The 19,508-nt window shown below is 41.4% G+C and overlaps 2 protein-coding genes across 4 annotated transcripts in view; both read right to left on the bottom strand.

The window, feature by feature from the left end:
* Positions 1-143: 143 nt before the first annotated feature.
* On the bottom strand, positions 144-7,909 carry mlf1 (myeloid leukemia factor 1). Of its 2 annotated transcripts, XM_041047365.1 has the most exons (8): positions 7,763-7,909; positions 6,626-6,788; positions 3,447-3,491; positions 2,009-2,092; positions 1,757-1,885; positions 1,446-1,605; positions 871-1,009; positions 144-670 (listed from the first exon to the last, which is right to left on the bottom strand). In XM_041047365.1, the coding sequence occupies exons 1-8, from the start codon at positions 7,807-7,809 to the stop codon at positions 607-609; spliced, it is 831 nt and encodes a 276-aa protein (XP_040903299.1). In that variant the 5' UTR covers positions 7,810-7,909; the 3' UTR covers positions 144-606. The 2 variants fall into 2 exon arrangements, with proteins under 2 accessions (XP_040903299.1, XP_040903300.1); XM_041047366.1 differs by lacking the exons at positions 3,447-3,491; positions 7,763-7,909.
* Positions 7,910-9,082: 1,173 nt separating this feature from the next.
* The window catches only part of rsrc1 (arginine/serine-rich coiled-coil 1), a 109,454-nt gene continuing 99,028 nt past the window's right edge, over positions 9,083-19,508 (bottom strand). For both annotated transcript variants that reach the window (XM_041045538.1, XM_041045539.1), the window contains exons 8-10: positions 14,322-14,428; positions 11,490-11,597; positions 9,083-9,596 (exon numbers count right to left, since the gene is read on the bottom strand). In XM_041045538.1, the coding sequence (XP_040901472.1) occupies positions 9,504-9,596; positions 11,490-11,597; positions 14,322-14,428 (308 nt within the window). In that variant the 3' untranslated portion in view covers positions 9,083-9,503. The remainder of the gene's footprint in view (positions 9,597-11,489; positions 11,598-14,321; positions 14,429-19,508) is intronic.

Genomic DNA, 19,508 nt, shown 5'->3' with positions numbered 1-19,508 from the left:
TTTATTTTAATGTGTCTGCATCACTACAAACATAGAAATGCTAATGGCACTTTTAGTTTCCTGGTTGATGTGAAGGATTAAGGACTCTTTGTACCTTTATTGTAATGTTCTACGAGTGTATGAGAGTATTCATATTGTATTAAACCACTGGTTTTGCGTGTTCTCTGGCCAACACACTACAAATCACGTATATTTCACATTGCTCTTGACCAATCTTCAAAGAATATCTTAGGACTTTAGTTTCTTTCTTTTTTTTTTGTCCCTCGCCAAACCTTACATGTCTTGCCATCTTTATGTTTTTAATCCCAAGTGTGAACTGTGCCAAGTGCCACGTCCATAGTATTAACAGTGTGATAGGGAAGCCATCTATAGCAGGTCTCAATTCTCAGCAGGTTGTTTTTCATGTAATGCAGTATGCTTTGGAAAATGGGCTGCAGTAATGTAAAATGTATAGTCACTTAAATATTTCAAAATATGGGTCAGTGCCTTCTGGTTCTGTCTGTCTTAATGATCAAACCAGGGTCTGTCCATGTGTGCGTACAGAGCACCAGAGTGTACTGTATGATCCTTCAAAGACTTTAATAAGCACACAACCAGATGGTTTTACTACTTTGTCGAGCCCGAGCCCTTCATGTTGCTTTTACCCTCAGCTTTGCCCTTTGATTTGTCTCTGTGGAAGATGCAAAACAAAGTTAATAATCACAGTTCAAAAACTAAATTCATTTCAGTATCATAAGAACAACATACACAACCAAACATACTGTATGTGTTTGCTATCAGTGTCTTCCACTTGTTTGTCATTTGATCCCGATCTGCAGATTCTGGCCTGTCTTCAACACTGCATGTGGGGGCGGAGCACATCACACTGACCTGTGGGTCTTCTCCGGACCAGTGAGGGCTGCTTGGTGAACAGCGCGGTGTCGGGCTTCCTCCAGGCGAGACATGGGACCAGATCGTTGGAACTTGGACACCTCCTGCTGCCACTCGTCATCAAAAGACTGTGCTTCAGCTGAGGGTGGAGGATCACAGTTATATTAGGCAACATTCTGGCTGTGGACTGGTGGCATAGAGAGACCTAGACAGTAGGCCTTACAGTGGAATAATGCTGTGTTCAGTTGGCTGGTCTACTTAATGGTTCCACTCAACAGATAAGAACTGACACACTCCACTTAGTGAGTCAGAAGTTAAAAAATGCTGAACGGCCAAAGATGGTCCTAAATCTATAGCTGGGTAATATACCAGTATTTCCCATCTAACACTGGTTCCATGATTTTTTTAATATTACATAAATAAGAAATTGGTCAGATTTCTTCCAGAATGATCTCTGAAACAGCTCCTTCACATTTTTTGTGTAGTACAACAAATATGGCTGGACCGTCTACATTTATGGAGCAACTGTGAGTAGCTACTGCAGCGACTCCATGCACTCGATCATTTCAACGTACATTCATCCATATTCTGAAAGTCCTGGTTGAACTCCTTCTCTCCAGTTTTCTTGTTGTATTTCTTCTCGACAACATGTCCCCTGTCCTTGATGTGGTGACCGATTGACATCTTCTCCAGGCCACTCTCAGAGTCTTTAAGTGCTTGCCGGGTCTCCTTGATCTGGTTATAAAACATTATTAAACCCATCAAGCACATCATCTGGTCCATGAGGAAGCTCTTCTGACACATTTACTTCTCCAAGCTCAGTGTATTGAACTGTGCTCTAATATGCTGTGATATAATAAAGTAACACATCTGATGGGGTACTTACCCCTCCAGGGGCACGGCGTGTCGATGAGGTCGCTTGGAAGACCTTGGGAGGATCATTTCCAACCTTTGAATAAGTCATGACTGATGAGGAGCTGAATGAGTGGGTGTTTGAATCTGTGGACATGTTCTCCTGAAACACACACACACACACACACACACACACACACACACACACAGGTAAGAAACTAGAGCTTACGTACCACAACAATCTGAGAAAGTAGCAGAACAAAAGGAAGAGAACATCAAAACTCACAAAGTTTCGGTGCATTTCCTGCATCCTGTTTCTCATGTTCGCCATCATGTTGTCGAACATGTTGAAAGGGTTCATCATCGTGTCCTGCACAAACACGAAAGGAAAAGAACAGTCAAAGGCCAGTAGAGTTATATGGCTGGGCTCGTACACCACACGGTCACTAGGAATTATCAGCTCATAAACAACTCCATCATGTGTACAAACACATGCATAAAGCACAGTGTGCTAAATGTATCCTACATGTGTGCCGCCTGGGACACTGTAACCAGGATATTCACATTTTATCACTTCACCATATGTGAGCTAGTGACACAAAACTAGAAACCAACAGCATGCAAATACACATAGTGTTTATGTCTTTGTCTAGGGGTTTTCCTTTATAGAGAATTCAAAGGTGGAAGACTTGCTCCATTTCTGTGCTGACCATGCTGTCAATAAAAGTACTGTGTTATGTGCATTAACCTGACTGCATCTTTGATAAAGGTTGAATTAATTGAAAGGCATTTAACAGATAAGATGATAAGACAATTGTATTATTTGCTGTCTGCTTTGCAGACTGTATCTAAATTAAAAAACACATTTTCCCACTGTCAGCATTATATAAATGCAAAGCATCTCATAAAGGAGCCACCATTGGTCACTGTTGAGGTACCACCTTTGCCTCATTTTGAGCCAAGAACAACCATGTACACCACACTAGTCAGTCATGCATGTTGCAATAAGATGCCATCAATCACCATGCATTCAAAATTTGTTGACATTACATATATCTGATATTCTCTTAGGGTGCAGTCAGACATTGTAGGTCACCGTGGTTGCATCACAGGACTAAGAACAAGGACCACGGCTAAATTTTTCAGAAACAGCTAAAGAGATTGTCTTAATCTTGTCAAAAGAGCACGAATGGTGAAGTTGCCGTTTACAACAGTACATATTAGATTGTGCAAACCTAAGAAAACATCCCACTGGTCATTTCACATTCTGGTCACAGAGATTCCCACAAAGATGATTACTACTTGTAATTCTCATGGCAGCCATATAACTAATTAAAAACGTAATGCCCCATTATGCAGTAAGGCGAGCAGATATTTGCTTGTAATGCAACTTTGGCCCATGTACCACACTAAAATATAGTATAGGGGTATAGGTAAGAAGCGAGCAATGTGCTGGTTAGGTTTCCAGTTTAACTATACTGCAGCTGAGTTAAAATGGCTGCTTCACTGGGAACATGATGATGAGAAATGACACAATATTGTGTACATGAATTGGCATGATGGTGTAAATGTAAAGGAAACACTGTGACCACTCTACTGACAGCCTCTTGTCAATAATCAAAGGGCAGAGTCAGTTATAGAGTTATACCATGCACTTGGTCAGTATGGATTTAAATGAGAAACTCATATGATAATGCAGTTGAACAGCAGAGAACTCTACTGACCGTGTTGTCGGTACTGCTAAAGGGCAATAATGACCGGCTCATATCCTGAGGATTCAAACAATATAATTTTAGCAACTTATTGTGTTGTATTGTATTTTTATGCCATGGTACACAAACACAGACAAACACTGACAAACACAGACACATGTACATGTGAATCATGTAGACTTTTTGCATGTTTGTTGAGGTTGTTGCCAGTAAGTTGTTAGGTCTTACATCGGTCACTAAGCCCTTGACACAGCTACGAAGAGCTCCCCATAAGACCGTAAGGCCAAGGCCATGAACCCTCTGGGAATGGAGGCACCAAGGAGTGACAGGCCAGTGAGGAGGGAGCAGTCTGCAGCCTTCAGTCAGGCCCTGTGTTCTCTGGGCCAAAACCGCAGGTGTTTATGACCCTGCAGCCCTGGATAAGCATCTCAACAGCCATCACTATGTATGTGAGTGTGTGTGTGTGTATATTTTCTGGGGGTGTGATTCGCAGGGGTATTGTGCATAATCAGTGGGGTGTTGAATGACTTGTGTTCCATGTGTAATTGGGTCGCATTGCCAGAGATTAGCGTGGGTTTAACACTGAAACTGAGCTTCATTCTAGGAAGGCTGCAGTGGACCGGTTGGACGGGCCAGGACAGGGATCTAACAGGGGGGTCGAAGAGTCCAAGGCTGCTCTCTCAGCTCTTTTCAAAGGTCAAGCTGATGTAAAACACTCCTGACCAGCATCTATGAAGCCTCACAGCCAATTTTATCCCAGAGTGGCATCTATGAACTAATAAATGCCAGTTACATATCTGCTCGCATTATATATAGACTGGGGCTGAGCAGAGGAGATACTGAAGGTGCAAAATAAGGAACGTAGACCCGGTGGTCTTTAACACATTATTTTAGGCTGTCTGGACTACTGCAGATTGACTTTCTTTTTTTTCCCTCTCTCTCTCAATTTGATACTGAACCTGCCACTGTGCCCTCTGAGGCAGGCTGCTCCTGCTCCTGGGGGAGCTATGGGTTGCACCACAGGGAACATGTACTGTAGATATGATTCATACTTAAAAGGAAAAGTGAGGTTGTGCTGCAAACGCTTAGATCCTGGGAAGTAGTGCATCACCAGGGAGTCAGAGACATTTGATAAGGAGGTGCTGAATCTGATCGTGGTTTTTAAAGCTTCAGTAGGTGAAATAAATTGCTTAATTCAAGGAAACGCTGGCATAAAGGGCATAAATCTACAACAAAGAGGATATCATCTCTACCTGGAGCCACCAGTCTCGCTCAGTACAAACCACAGAATCAAATAAAGTACATCTAACTTATAATGATGCTTGATTGTCATTCAGCAGTACTTTTATAAACAAGTGCCCAGATGAATGAGTGTACTGAAAGATGATACGGACCAGGTAGTGGATACTGGCAAGAGACCGGTAAATTTGAGCACTCATAGCAGGCCTGGAATGTAAGAAGGGGCTTATTTTCCCACAGGGAATCTAATGTTTAGCAAGCTAATGCAAGAAGTACAAGCCAGCATTATGTGACCAATGTGTATGTGCAATTCTGTGTGTGTGTGTGTGTGTGTGTGTACGCGCATGCTGGGGTGTCTGTGTTATTTTGCATGCTGTGACTGCGTGTAATTGTGCTTGTGAGCATGTTTTAATACTGTATGTGTGTGTTTATGTACGTATTTTTATGCGAACATTTGTGCCTGTGATATTGGAGAGCAGTATGAGAGTGAGCTGTCTGTCATCTAGCTGCTAATGCACCAGCACTGCCAAGGCACGTTCTGCCAAACAGATGGACCAAAAGAGCAACAATGAGAAAACAGAGTGTCCATGACATCCGCACACATGCCTTTACAAAGCCAACAACACAGCACCAGAGCTACAGCCCTCTGACCACTGCTGGGCACCACAAGACTGATCCTTGTCTTCAGATAAATGTGTGTCAGTACTGTGAAAATATCTGTGGCTCACTGTGGTAATTCAGATTCAGCCTTAATTCCATGTATCTTACCACATGGTGGGTTTTCTGTTTATTGTCCGTGACTATTAACAAAGCAGTTTAGGTTTCAGGACACTATACAGATCTTGAAACATATACCAAAACATAACAGTACTCCTAATATCAGATAAAATAATTTATTTGGATGTAGATTTAACACTGTAGTTCCACTTCACCCACTGTCACTGAGGTCATTAGTTAAGTACTCAGAGCCCCTCCTCAGATGGCATTAGCTTGTCAATGGCACGAGGCTAATAAAGAGAAAGTAGGCTGCTGGCTATTGAGGCTAGGCTTCTGATGAAAGTCATTATCAAGGATAAATATACAGGCTCTCATGAGGTAGTGGGATTAAAGCAGGTGACAGAGACTAAGTTTGACTTAGCAGGGATAAATAAGCAGTGGAGAGTGTGATCTGGGAAAGGTTAACAGGTGCAGTATAGCAGACCAAAACTGCCTGTCTTTTCTGTACAAGCCTGCATAATATCAAAAATGCTCCAGAGCAAACAAATGGTCCATGTGTACCTTCTAAGGCTCGTACCTTCAGCACATATTGCACAGCTTTTACAGCCCTACTCAAATATAAGTGTATGACATCAAAGATTTCTGTGGAAGCAGTTATATGTGAAGGCAAACTCTATTTTGAGTTAATATGACAACTAGGCCAACTCAAATGATATCAAAATAAACTGTTATTTTCAGCTGCAGGCCATCTCAACAGAGCAAAGCACAATTCTCTGGGGTCCTATTGGTGTGAGTATTAAAGACATCTGTACATGTATTTGCAAGAAAGCAGTGTGTCAGTGGAACAATGCACTATAAATAGGGCTCCTCAGGGCTAGATATAACTGTCCAGAGAGGCCAAGGGGGTTGCCCTTCCTCTAAACCAGAGACTCATATGACCCCATACCTCAGTGAGTGGTGCTCCAGTTACGCTGCCAGTGGCCAGCCTCCACTATAACCTTAGTAAACTTAGCACTTCCATACACGAAACATCTGTGGTTTAAAGCCTATGAGCAGTGGACAGAGAGGGTCGTAAGGTGTATGAGCAAACTGCTGAAGCAGGGGGATCCTTCGTCCCATACAGACCCAAATGATATGTATGTAGGTTTGTCAGTCGTGTATATACAAACATATGGATACTTTAACACACTTGGTGGAGCTGTAAAATGAGTGCTTCTCGAAATGCATGCTCTCACCCTGTGTTCATCCCTCAGTGCCAAGGATGAGCTAGGATGTTCTGCCATGTCATGACCACGGGTTCTCCCATCCGTTATACTGGGCATCAAAGCCCCGCCAAATGGCTCAGAAAAGCTACGCATCATGTGCCGCATATGTTCCCTGTGAGCCCGCATTGGATCCCTGTCGAACAGAAAGAGGAAGTAAAGACAAATTGAAGTCTGCCATTCACACAGGAATTCTAAGCAACTCTGCAAGATGATGCCAACAACGGCAAACCATTACAAAAGTCCCTGAAGATTATATGTATCTTCCCTAAGCACACAGTTCCTATATTTGAGATTGACTCCCATCTCCTACAGCAGCTTGAAGCTCATTAAAGATAAATTGTTCAGTGACCACAACATATGGCCATAACAAGCATGGCCACACTAACTCAGCAAGTCTTCACTCAAGCAATAAGCCAAAGTGACTGTAGCACATAGTGTCAGTGTAGGTATTTGTTCAATAATGATAAATTACAGATACCTTTCACTAAATTGTACTGGGACTTTTGTTTCAAAAACTGTACTGTTTGTTTATTTCCTAAAATGATACAAACCTGTATCAAAATTTAAAGTACGTGTACAGACCCAAAGTAATAAAGTTGACACCTACTCACACCTAACATTCTTATTTACCTTTTAGATTACTTTTAGTTATGAAATTCAAATGAAATTCTATGTGGTAGTAACAGATTATAGATGTGATATAACCACTCTCAAGCCACTATTAATTATTTTACAGGCTACACATTTACTTAGTGTTCACCAAACAATTGAGAGAGTGAGAGTGATACACAATCAGAGTTAAGCAAGCTCTACTGTCAACGTCTCCTTTTAACAAAAAGGGTAATTTAAAGTGGAACTTTGGAAATGTGTGGATATTTATTTATTTAGTTAGTGGCCATACTGTGGAGTTTGTTTGTTTGTTTGTTTGTCAGGGTCTATTTTGACTGTGGTATATAATTTAAAATGCTATTTATCCCCGTGATAAACGGCTTCCGAGTTTAGTTTAACTGATGCACTACGAAAACAAACGCTAACAACCTAAATTACAAGCCATAACATTCTAATACAGTTATTTAACAGATGTGACACTACAGTTCAGCTACTCACGAAAAGAACGGGTCCTCGTCAAAGTCCCTGAAAAAACTGTTGAACATTTCCACGGGTTTTGAAGCTGTAAACAATATAAGGATAAAATAAGGATTTTAAAGAAATAATCCGAGCTCGCCACAGGTGTCCCGGCTCCTCCGATGAGCCTCGGTAACGTTACTATGGAGGAGGTGGACTTCAACATCATTCAGAACCACTTCGACACCACGTGATAACAATCCGGCCCTCTCATTGGCTGGTTATTCGGAGCTTCGAACAGGTTTTATCCCCGCGCTGTATGTTGAGGGTGGCTACCATGGCAACGGAAACAAAATTCTTTAAATAAGTCTAATTTGCTTATCATGCAAGTCACCGCAAAATTAGCTGTGTGCTTATCCACAATACCCTCCTAGGAGCTTTGTAACCTATATGTAGCTTGTTTTGTCAGAAGTTTTGTCAGATCAATAACTTTCAAAAGTTAGAGTCTTCGTGTTACTATACTCCACCACAGCTCAGCACTGTCTGGGAATATACAAAGAAAGGAACTGCATTAAGAGGTGATCTTTTTAACCAGTACAGATGAACAGGAGAAATGATTACAGCAAGAAAAAAACAGTTTTGTGTGAATGGGTACCTGACTGTTGTTTTAAGAGCAATGAACCTATCCTTTAAAATGAGGAGTGAATGAAGTCACATGAAGCTCAAGTGAACTCTCTAAGATTAATTTAATAGACTGTTTTGTTTCTGAGGTGATTCTTGGTTTAGTATTTCTAGGGCGTGAAGACATTTCGGACAGCCACTTGACATGTGAGGAGGGCATACACACAGATCTCACTCACTCCAAGCAAGCACTCACACAGCGAAGCTTGCCTTAGCAAATAATTTGTACGTTGTGATTTATCATTTCATTACAACACTGACTATTTGGAGGGTATGGGAGAGGCACATCGTGTCCCAGACTCAGTATAGATTTACCATCTGGCTGTTCCACAAATAGGCTTGAGTGTGGACTCTACACTGCCGTGAAACCCTTCGCAAACTGCGACACAACACTGAATAAACATAAACATAAACATAAAGCAATGAATAGTAAATGTATTTAAGAGAACACAAGTTTAGAGCAGGTGGAAAGACATTTGCTACTGTCGTACGTCAATCCTGATGCAAGCCAAAGGGATAAGGTTACCACTGGATGAGTGAGACTACTTTTAGTAAGTTACTGTATGGCAGGGTGACTCATTTATCTGCATCTGTCTGAAGACACTGCTGATGCCTTACTTTAAGAACATAACAGGTGTAACAAGTTTATCTCCATAATGCACCCACAAAAGCACAAGACAGTTTTCACTCAAAAAAACACAGCAGTCTTTATTTATTGAGCTGATTACAAAAGACAAAGAAAATCTATCAAAAGCTATATCTACAAAGTAAAACATTTCATCTGACTGTAAGATCTCCATTAAAAATAAATGAAGCCAAACAAGAACAGCAGTTTTATTAACTGAATTACATCAACATCAATAAAATAATAAGCACATCAGGACCAAAACCTGTTCATTTGCTCAAGCTCTGCTCTTAGTTACCCGTTTTTACAACCGGTAAGAGAAATTAGTGGTAGGATGATGTAAGAAACACTATGAAGTGACAGAATGTGACAGGGATTGAGACATGATAAAAGCAAACTAGACTGAATGAATGAGGTGTAGATCTGTACTGAAACTGTCCAGGAAACGCAAAGGATCTTCTGGGTTTCTAGTGTCTTTCAGGTCACAGGACTTCCCATGAGCCTCTCCTGCCGCAGCGAGACCAATCTGTTGAGCCACAGTTCCTCTGCCTTCTCCTTGTCCATGAATAACTGCAGGACAGCATATAGAAAGCAGACAGACAAAGGTACAGATAAGGCCAGGGCCTGCAGCAAAGAAAAGGGAAGCTCCAATGCAAAGCCAGGAGGCACAGTGGTCTTGCGGTTTAACTGTAGTACAGAGTGCTATTCAAAAACAGGCTCTGGAGTATAAAGCTATGGATATATAGAAATCTCATATATATCTCATATATAAATATCATAATAATTTAGCTGAATGACATGGTATGGCTTGAAAGACACATAAGAAAAAACTTTCGTTTTCAAAACTTTGGTCTTTAAAACATCAGAAAACAGTGAAAAATGACCATAACAATTATCTATCTGAGGACAGAGACTTTTGTATGTTGTACCCCTTGAAATGTACTTTGTGATGTGGCACTCTGTAAAGAAGTGACTTGCCCAAAACTGGTGAAATTTTTAGTCCACTCCAACAAAGTTCTAGTTTAAATGTTTCTTTTGAATTAACTAGGAGCAGTGAAAGCTGTATTCCACAGTCTACTCCACACTTGAGCCATCACCAACTGCTGATGACAGTGATTGTTACTGCAGTGATATGACTGCTCAGTCCTACCTTCCAAAACCTCCCACATCCGGAATGTGACAGAAATGAAGTGAAATGAAGAGCGAAGTCTGTGGTATCTTACACGCCATCCTGGTCTTCTCTTATATACTCACTTCAAAATGCACATGAAAACCTTTTATTTTAAATATATAACTCATCTAGTTCTGTGGGCCTAGAAGTGAGTTCACCTAGTGACAGAAAAGCCCTACACATGTGACTTGTATTCATCGCAGTACATCACCAGCAGTAGTGATATTGATTGTAAGAGGGCTATAAAACTGCTGCTGCAAGTGTCTGATGAATGAAGGCATCTGTTTATTAGGAAGTAACATAATGACTATGAGACTGAGACGCAAGGCAGCGAGACATAGAGGGGATATTGGAAGATAATTTCTATATTCACTGTGTGTGCTCGTGTGAGGGATAATGTTGACATGCTGGCTATGTGTATATAATGTACATCTATGTGATGATATGTGTCTATTATTATGCAGATTGTAGAGCAACCCCGGGCCACGTCGATCCTTCATTCCTAACCTACACCACTTACAGCTGCACTGCATGTTATCTGTGTGTTAGGTTCAACACCAGTGAGTTCTTGTCTGTCGGCCCTGCACTGGTGTCATGGTGCTAATGAGGCTGTGTGTGTGGGATGACAGTATCTGGGCTGGGCTAATGGGACTCATCTGTTCTAATTGGAAGTGGAGCTGGAGCTGGAGCTGGGGCCGGGGCCCGCCTGGGGCATATTGCTGCCATACATCAGCCTGTCTGAAGATGTGTATGTGTGTGCATTTCAGTTGGGGGGTGGTGTGTGTCTGTAAGAGTGTGTGTGTATGCGAGGGGGTTATCTGCATACGTCTGAGTATAACTTAGTTTCCCCAGTGGAGACAGATGACTGGGAAGCCCCAGGGAGCGTTATTGGAGTTTAAAGTTTTCCTTCTCGTTTTTCATCATTGGTCTGCAGGCGCGGGAGGAGGTGGTGCTAGGGGGCTATAATCTGCTACGCTGCCGCGTCGTATACAATACGATAAACAGTATCAGAATATGCAGGAGTGGTGTAAATAGTGGCGGTGGTGTCAGCAGAAGCCATATTTTTTAAAGAAAAAGTTTACAAAGTTTCTCCACCAATCAATAAAGGCAAGCACCATCCTCATAAAAACAAGACGGCACCAAAAGATAAAATGACACGAATCCAGATCAACTTCAGCTGTGCCTGAGGGCTTGAGAGTGCTCATTGGCTCTAGGGGTTTAAAAAAGTTTGCATTATAAAACTTCAAAAATCAAAACCTTATGGTGAAAGGGTTTGCCAGATGAGAACTTACACTGGGATGAGCAAGAGTGTCGCTGTCATTATAGACTATGGACATGGGCAGAGTGACGTCCTGAGAATCTGCCCTCTCTGACTCCTGCTCCACTTCTGCTGGCTCAGTCTGTAATCACAGAAATACACAAAACATTCAAAAATGTCATATTCAAATTAAAATGAGAACATTAAAGTATTTAAATAGGTTTCAAAGTATCGAAACACACACTGATGTATGTAGTGTGTCCACACTGGAAAAGGGAAAAAATTAACAAGAACACTGAAAGCTGCTAGTATGCATACTGAAAACTTCTGATTGTGCTTCTGATGCAGCCTCAGTAACGTTGTCTCACAATGCAAAAGGAAATGGAGGCTGCAGTCATGGCTACAAAACATTTGACTAAATTGAGAATGGCTCTAGAAATATCTAGACAACAATGAAAAAAAGTAATCTTTGGAGAACATTCTGCTTTCCCAGACAAAAGATACATAGACTCTGATTGCAAGCACTGAAAAATATACTAGAAAGATTGTAGATATGTACAATTATTAAGTAGTATGGAAGGTGATATAGAAAGGAATTCTGAAATGCAATATGACATTTGTCCAGCAGATGGCAGGGAAAGATTGGCCTATGCAGCAAACTTGTACACAGCAGAGAAATGATAGTAACCAGTTTGTATCCTGAATTTTATTCTTATAAAAATCTAACTTGATTCATCTATCTGTGTATGTAAGGAAACATAGGACTGTGACCACTATACTGTATTTGCCCTTTCACTTCATCCACCTTATATTTGTGTAAGTGTGTCTCGTTAGGCTGCAACTGCAGTAAGAGAGATTTGGCTTCAGGTAAGATGTAGGATATTAGGTCTTCTTCGTGTTGGTGATTACTGAAGCTAAAACTTGTAAATGTTAAAAATCTTCAAACACTTGGCAGAATCAGCTTTGTGACAGATTAGCTTTGTCAGCTGAACAGCAACCTTTTCTGCATTTTGTTACAGTTATAGCCAAAGGAATTTTTATGAAAAGGACTTTAAGTGAAGATAAAGGCTCTCTGCCCCCCTCATGTCGCCATCTGTGGAGTCCAAGCTGATAGCAGGGAATATGATACTTAGAATGATTCTTACTCCATCCCTAGAGGTACGACTTAAAGCTATAATAAGCCCCATATTTGGACGGATGGCCCGTTCTCCTTGTCGTACATGATGAAGAAGAAATTACAAAATTAATACTCTGCCAAGTCCATTCATGTTTCAAACACTCCTAATACCAGCCCCAGAGCAAATGTTTACCCAGTTGGAAAGATCTTTTTAAAATTCATTTGGCAGGACACAAGAAGTGAGAGGGCTATAAAACACACTGGCTAATAAGTATGGTGATGTGCCAAATATCAGACAGCATAACTGGTCATTACAGTTCTTGGGAATGATATGCTGTATATACATTTCTAATGAATGCAGCTTGCTTGAAACTGAAAAAAATCTTAATCTTAATCTTAAAAGATATACTGTGGCCGATATTAAAGGTTTCACTGGGTTCTTCTCATTAACAGATGTTTATGCATCATTCAGTCACAACTCATAGCTAAATGGTTATCAATACTAAAACCAAATAATGCTTTATAAGCATATATTCATGTTCAAATAGGCAAGCATATTCTGTTATTTTAGTACTGTTTAGTTTAAAAAGGTTTAATTAATGATCAGCTTCTTTAAGATAAATTAATTATGGGGTAGTCAATGTTTAAATGTTTATTCAGCTATTATTAATTTTGGCCAAAGATGTGATACAGCTGAAAGACTCTGAGAGACTATGAAATCCTCCCAACTAAGCATGAATTGTCTGTATATATTCAGTAATGTTTGACTAATGACGAGGACGATACCCAAGAGATTAATATGAAAACCAGTGAACAGCTGCTATGAAAAAAAAAAACTGTGTAAACTTGAAATTGTGTATCATTAAAGCACTTCTGTTCTAAAACAAAAAAAAGAGAAACTGTTTTAAATACTGCAGAGCTGTGTCCATTTTTTGTACTTCAAATTATATTTTCTTTGGACTTTGAAGAATTATTTAATTATTCTGTTTTTCTATATTATGTTTTATGAGGTGATTTACAGTACAAATCTAACTTGATAAACATGTGACAGAGCACCTGACGTGTAATCTCTCCCATACGGGAGATCTACTGTACGTGTGAACATTTAAAGCTACTACCCGACTGCATAATTGGATCTAGTAAAGTTGGGGGGTTCAATGTGTGAATGTGGTTTTACACTCTGAGAAGGGGAAGGCAGAATATACTGTGTGCGTGCAATCTGTGCAGTATGTCCAGGCCAGGACAGATTGGCTTAGTCCAGTCCAAGCTGCAGCCACATGGGTCTTGACCTTTGTCAAACTCACCAAGACTTGTCCCAGAGGTCTGTGTAGGTTTGCTGTCACATGTTGTCGCCTATCTTTTCAAAACAGCCATGAGCCCCAACAAATCTAATTCCTGCTCCTTCAGAGACAGCAACATTTCAATAATGACTTCTGTGTTTTGTCTGCATCTGCACAACCAGAGGGGGGAGAGAGAGAGAGAAAGACAGAGGGAGAGAGAGAGACAGAGGATGGCTGTTGCCTGCTGTGGCTTTTGTGTGGGTGCTGCCGCTTTGGAGGCGGCGAACAGTGGAGCGTCTGATGAAACCGTCTCAGGTCGGAACAAACGGCGCTGAATGGGAATGTTTGATTTGGTCTGGGCTGTCTCTGGACAGACGGCACAGCATTGCAGAGAGGGAAATTCAATAAGAGACAGAGTGAAAAGATAGAGAGACTGAGGGGCAGGGGGAGAAAGAGAGACAGAACGCACCTTGATATCATCCCTGGATGATTTGAAAGCCTGAGGAACAAAGGAATCACTCTCGATGGCCTCAATGTCCTTTATCCTTCGCACTTGCTCCTCCAGAGAAGTTCCCTCTGAAACACATGTTACACAGAAGGGAAGCCATGAACAAAAGCATGCACACACACATGAATACAAACACACAGAGGGTCAGCAGTCCCCTGTCATGTTCTGAAAGGCACCAGATTTCATTTAGACTGGGTTTAGTTGATTGTATGTTCTCTCTCTGTATAATCTTCTTTGACACTTACAATATGAAATACCTGATATTCTCCTATTTTAATCTTGGCCTCCATGAAAAGGACTCTTGCTTAGCCAAGGGCATAGAGTTAGTACAAAAGGTAAGTGGAAAAAATACTAACAAGATAATAGCCAGACAGTGAATTACACTCAGATAATGCATTCTAAAATAATCAAAATATGAACACAAACTCACTGCAATGGAATTTCATTATGGAGACTAAATGTGATTAGGCTTCATACAGTTTTCATGTATCAGAAAGCATTTTGCTCTGGCTTGGCCAATCAAACAAAAAGACAGAAAGGGTTTCCAGTAAATTACTCTTGGATATAAACACATCAGGATTCTGCATATCAGATAATAAATCATTTCAAGAATCCAAGAGCAGTCTTCGTAGCGTAGGAGGGCAAAAATAGGTGTGCCAGGAAAGTTAGCAACAAGAAAAAAAAAAGAGAGTCTGAATGCTCCCATTATTCTCTGGCTGTCAATCTTTCCACTGATCAGTCAATATTCATCCCTCTCTCCCCCATCCATCCGTCCTCTCCTGCACTCTCCCATCTCTCTATCTGTCAATCCAGCAGACATCCATGTTTCTCTGCTCCACTGATGTAGGCTGTGTCATGAAAACAAGTACACAAATGGGAACACACGCGCGCACACACATTCACTCACACATACACAAAGAACAAGGACATACAAGTACTCCCACATGTACACGTGTGCTTGCAAACTTACATGCTTGGCACTCACACTCATGGCTCACATACATCCGTAAATACAGTATACTTTAGCGTGCGCGCGCACACACGCTCACTGCTTGCAACCCGAGCTAATAGCAGGAATTAATTCAATCCATTAGCAGCTACAGAAAGGGTGTCACAACAGATCTTCATGGCCTTGGTGTTTAATGAATAAATGAATATTTGTTCCGGCTTTCCCAGCAAAGCATCACATGCTATCTCACATACACACACACCAAAGGCGCACACACCCTATTATAGTTCATAATAGCACTCAAACAAACTCGGTTTTGATTTAAATGCACTGCAGAATTGGACAACTGAGTGACAAGTGGAATTAAGCCTTCCTATATGACAGACTATCAGCTTGTCATCCTGTGCGGGAAGATGTGAGCAGAGACGCATTGCACAAAGGCTCCAAAAATAGTCATTACCTTGACTGGGCTGCTAGATGAAGTCTGAACACTGGCCTAATATCCTCCTGGAGACTGTGGCCTGTCCTTCATACCACTATCACCACCGCTCACTGCACGGCTGCGTGAGCGTGCAAGTGTTCGTATGAAAACCAGCGCCTGTGACTGGCCGACAATTAATTCAGCACAATTAATTCACTTTTTTTTTCAATTACTCCTTCTCTGCTGTCCTTTGAGCATGAATGCCCTACATAAACAACTACCACACAAGCTGCCACTCTGACATGTATCCCCACAAACGCACACACACACAGCCCATATCTTCTAGCATCTCCTTGGCAGGCCCGTCTGTTGCTGGGCTGTCCGTGCACGCTGCAGGAATCCATTAAGACCTCAGACTTTTTGACAAACACATTATTGGTAGATAAAATGACTTCCATATGCTGTTTGTCAGATGTCAGCGGGAAAAGATATGTATTTCATGAGAAAATCAAAAATAATGGACTTTGAGTGCGGGCCTGGCGAGCTTAGAGGCAGACAAAAATCAATACTCCTGCTAGGAGAGCGCACTCCGCAGTTCGGAGAGGTCAAAGTTGATATTTAATATTGACACATTATCCGGCAAATTAATTTAACAGGTCGACTCAATTGTCACCGCATTAGGAACGCTTCTCTGCCAGTGATGAGAGGAGGATAAAGTGAAAGCTGAGACAGAAAATACAGACAGAGAGCAAGAGAGAAACAAAAGTAGACACAATTAAATGTACAGTATATGCACTGCTTTAAATTGGGTTATTTTTTATCTCTCTATGGCATTTGTGTCTGAATGTCGAAATGCATCACAACCATTACCATGATCCAGGAAACAGGATCAAACTCAATGAATAAACTTTTGTTTTACATCAGGAATAATGGATAGTGTCTGAGTAATGTATGTTAACGTGTTAGTATTCTTGCATGTTCACATCTATCCGTGTGTGTGTGTGTGTGCGTGTGTGTGCAGGTGCATAAAAGAGGGAGTCAGAAAACTCACTTGCCATGTCATTACAGAAATTAGTTGGACAGACAGCAGTGCTGATGAGTGGCTCAGAATCAATAGGCTATTGTTCTCTCTAAATAGCTGTTTGTCCACTTCATTGATTAAGACCAGAAGACAGGGAGAGAAAATCAAACCAGCCAATGGAAACAGATTTCAGCTCATCTCCTTCAGCCTTGAAGATGAGAGCGCTCTGGGACAGTTACGCCTACCTGCCAGAAGAGGGAGCTGTTCAACAACACATATGAGCAGAGGCCTTGGGCTATGGCAGTGTTGTCTTTGTAAACTTGACTTTGGTCTACAGTTTGTCAATCAAGAGCAGCCGAGCTGAATATATTGCTGCTCCTGATTAATTCCAGTAATTGAGTGCACTAGCGTGCCAGCTAAATTACCGCAGCACTTGCGTGGAGAAAAATAAATAAAAGGAAAACTAAATGCTTGTTTTATTGGGGTCTTGCAAATTTTGGCAAATCTTTGACAGTGTTTTGAAAATTATACGGCAAACAGAGAGCTTAAAGGCATTTAATGAATGTATTAAAAATGAGTAGCAAAGAGATGGCAAACTGTGCTGCTGTATTACTGGCAGATAACGTGACTTGGGCACAGTAAGTGAAAGAAATATATCTGGGACTTGTCACAAAAAAGGTGACTCCCATTTTTTAATTCAATTTTTCCATTCAAACTCACAGAGATTTGTTTTAAATGTAACTTTTATATATTTTATATATATGTGTGTTTCTCTAAGCACCACACCACTGCAAACCCAACAATGACACAAACTCCACTTCTTAGAATACATGAGGATCAACATTTATCAGAGTTTTGTAACCCATGCCCAGCTTTCACGTGGGCATGCTTACATACTCGCGCACAGCAAAATCTCTTGGTTTCCCAGGTTTCAATAACGTGCCCTCCCCTCCTCCCCCACCTCTCTCCCTGCACCACGGTAAAGATGTGTAATTCAATGCTCAATTTAGGCCTGTCTCTGTGGAGATTTTTTTGCCTGCTAATTGATAGAAATTAAGCCATTAATCAAGCCACTAGCCATCATTCAACCCAGGGAAGATGAATACAAACTTTCATAATAACCACCTTCCCCATTTTAGCCCTCATTAGCATTAATTTTTAATGTAATTATGCTATTCTTTTACACTGAGCTCATAAATTACTGCTCTTTTGTTGCTGGCTGGCCTTGTAAAATCCAAAGTAATGCTTTGTAGTCTGATCTTTAAGGCAATTACTGGCTTCTTCACTCTTTTATCTCCCTGCATTTCCAATAACCTGTTCTCTAATGATTTATCTCCGCTGTACCCCCCCTCCCCACCCTCGAATCCCCTTCCCCGCTCTTTCTCTCTCTGCACCAGCGGCCAACTGCCCCGCTGCCAGCCTCCGCCTCCAATCCCCCATCCGCCCACATTCTCCCCATCTCTTTACAGCAGCCCCAGATACATCAGGGATGCACACAAACACATGCACGGATGCTTGCCTCCACCAACTTAACTATATTAACACACGTGTAAAAGTGTATTCAGTGTGTGTGTGTGTGTGTGCAACTTTGTTTACTATCTCCTTTAGTCATTTTCCAGCTTGCCCTTCATTACTGAATATCCAGCTCCAGCAATGGCGACAACACCTGGGGAACGCCAAGGTAAGAGACTGGCGCTCCATCTCACTCTCTCTCTCTTGGCTGGTCTCCTGTGGGTCTTACCTGTAGGCTAGCTGCTCTTGTTTATGTAACCCCTGAGCTGGGTAAACACACACACACTCACACGCATGCACGCACACAGGCACACACTCGCAGAGCTTGGCATCAAACAGCTGAGTTAAGCTTAGCAGGGCTGTGTGCTAGGGGCGATAGAGGGGCTCCGGTCTGGCCCTGTTCTCAGCAGCAGCATCCTGGCTGCATCAAAGTCTTTACTGTATGATTCTCCAGGCCCAAACAACAGGCTGCTCCAACGCATGCCTGGGAATTGGACTGAACAACAACAGAAAAAATGAAACAATAGGTTACTTATTAAAATCCAACTGATGAGATTTCATTATCAGCACCAAATGACTCTCTGCGAGACATTTTGCTTTGCGGATGAGGATTTCCATTAGACTCTAACAAATAAAAAAAAACAAAAAAAACAAAGAGAAGCCAAATGTGTCTGCTTGGTGTCTGCAAATGTTCCTGCTAATGAGATATTTTGTTGATATGACAGAGAAGTTTAAGCCTGTCCTGCTCAGGCCCAGAACCATCCACTCAGAAATACTGCTCTGCTTCTACACAGGAAGCTACATGGCTGCGTTATTAAAAAGGTGTCTGGCGTGGGCCTTGGTTAGGTAATACTTTTAGACTGTATTGATTAGGGACTGCTGACAGGTTCTGATGTTAGCCCTGGAAATGCATCAAGTGGCTAATGAGCAGCTATTAGGCCCATCGATTTGCTGATTTCAATTGATAGCTAGCAGGCCAAAGCGGCACGTCAATATTTGCATAACTAATACCCCATAGCTTTAAGCATTGAAAAATGAGACCTCAGTGAGTAAGGGAGAAAGAAAAGAGAGAAAAAGAGAGAGATATACAAAGAGAGAGAAAGAGAAATGAGGATAATGAAAGCAGACAAAAACAGATCAACAACCCAGAAGTATGAGTAAGGAGGCAAGCAGAGAAACACCTGGACTATCTAAACTATCCAAATGCCAAGAAAAGCTAAACCACCATGCGTTTTCCTCTCCCCT

The sequence above is a fragment of the Toxotes jaculatrix genome, chromosome 9 (assembly GCF_017976425.1).
Source record: "Toxotes jaculatrix isolate fToxJac2 chromosome 9, fToxJac2.pri, whole genome shotgun sequence".
Lineage (NCBI taxonomy): Eukaryota > Metazoa > Chordata > Actinopteri > Toxotidae > Toxotes > Toxotes jaculatrix.
Note: the sequence above shows the minus strand (reverse complement) of the source record. Positions and strands in the feature narration are given on the sequence as shown.

Excerpts from the sequence above, each read along its gene's own strand:
- mlf1 (XM_041047365.1), bottom strand. The coding sequence starts at position 7,809 with ATGTTCAACAGTTTTTTCAGGGACTTTGACGAGGACCCGTTCTTTTC. Across the intron at positions 1,886-2,008 it reads AGGAAATGCACCGAAACTTT|GAGAACATGTCCACAGATTC; the intron begins GTGAGTTTTGAT and ends TGTGTGTTTCAG. Across the intron at positions 1,010-1,445 it reads CTTTCAGAATATGGATGAAT|CTGAAGCACAGTCTTTTGAT; the intron begins GTACGTTGAAAT and ends CTCCACCCTCAG.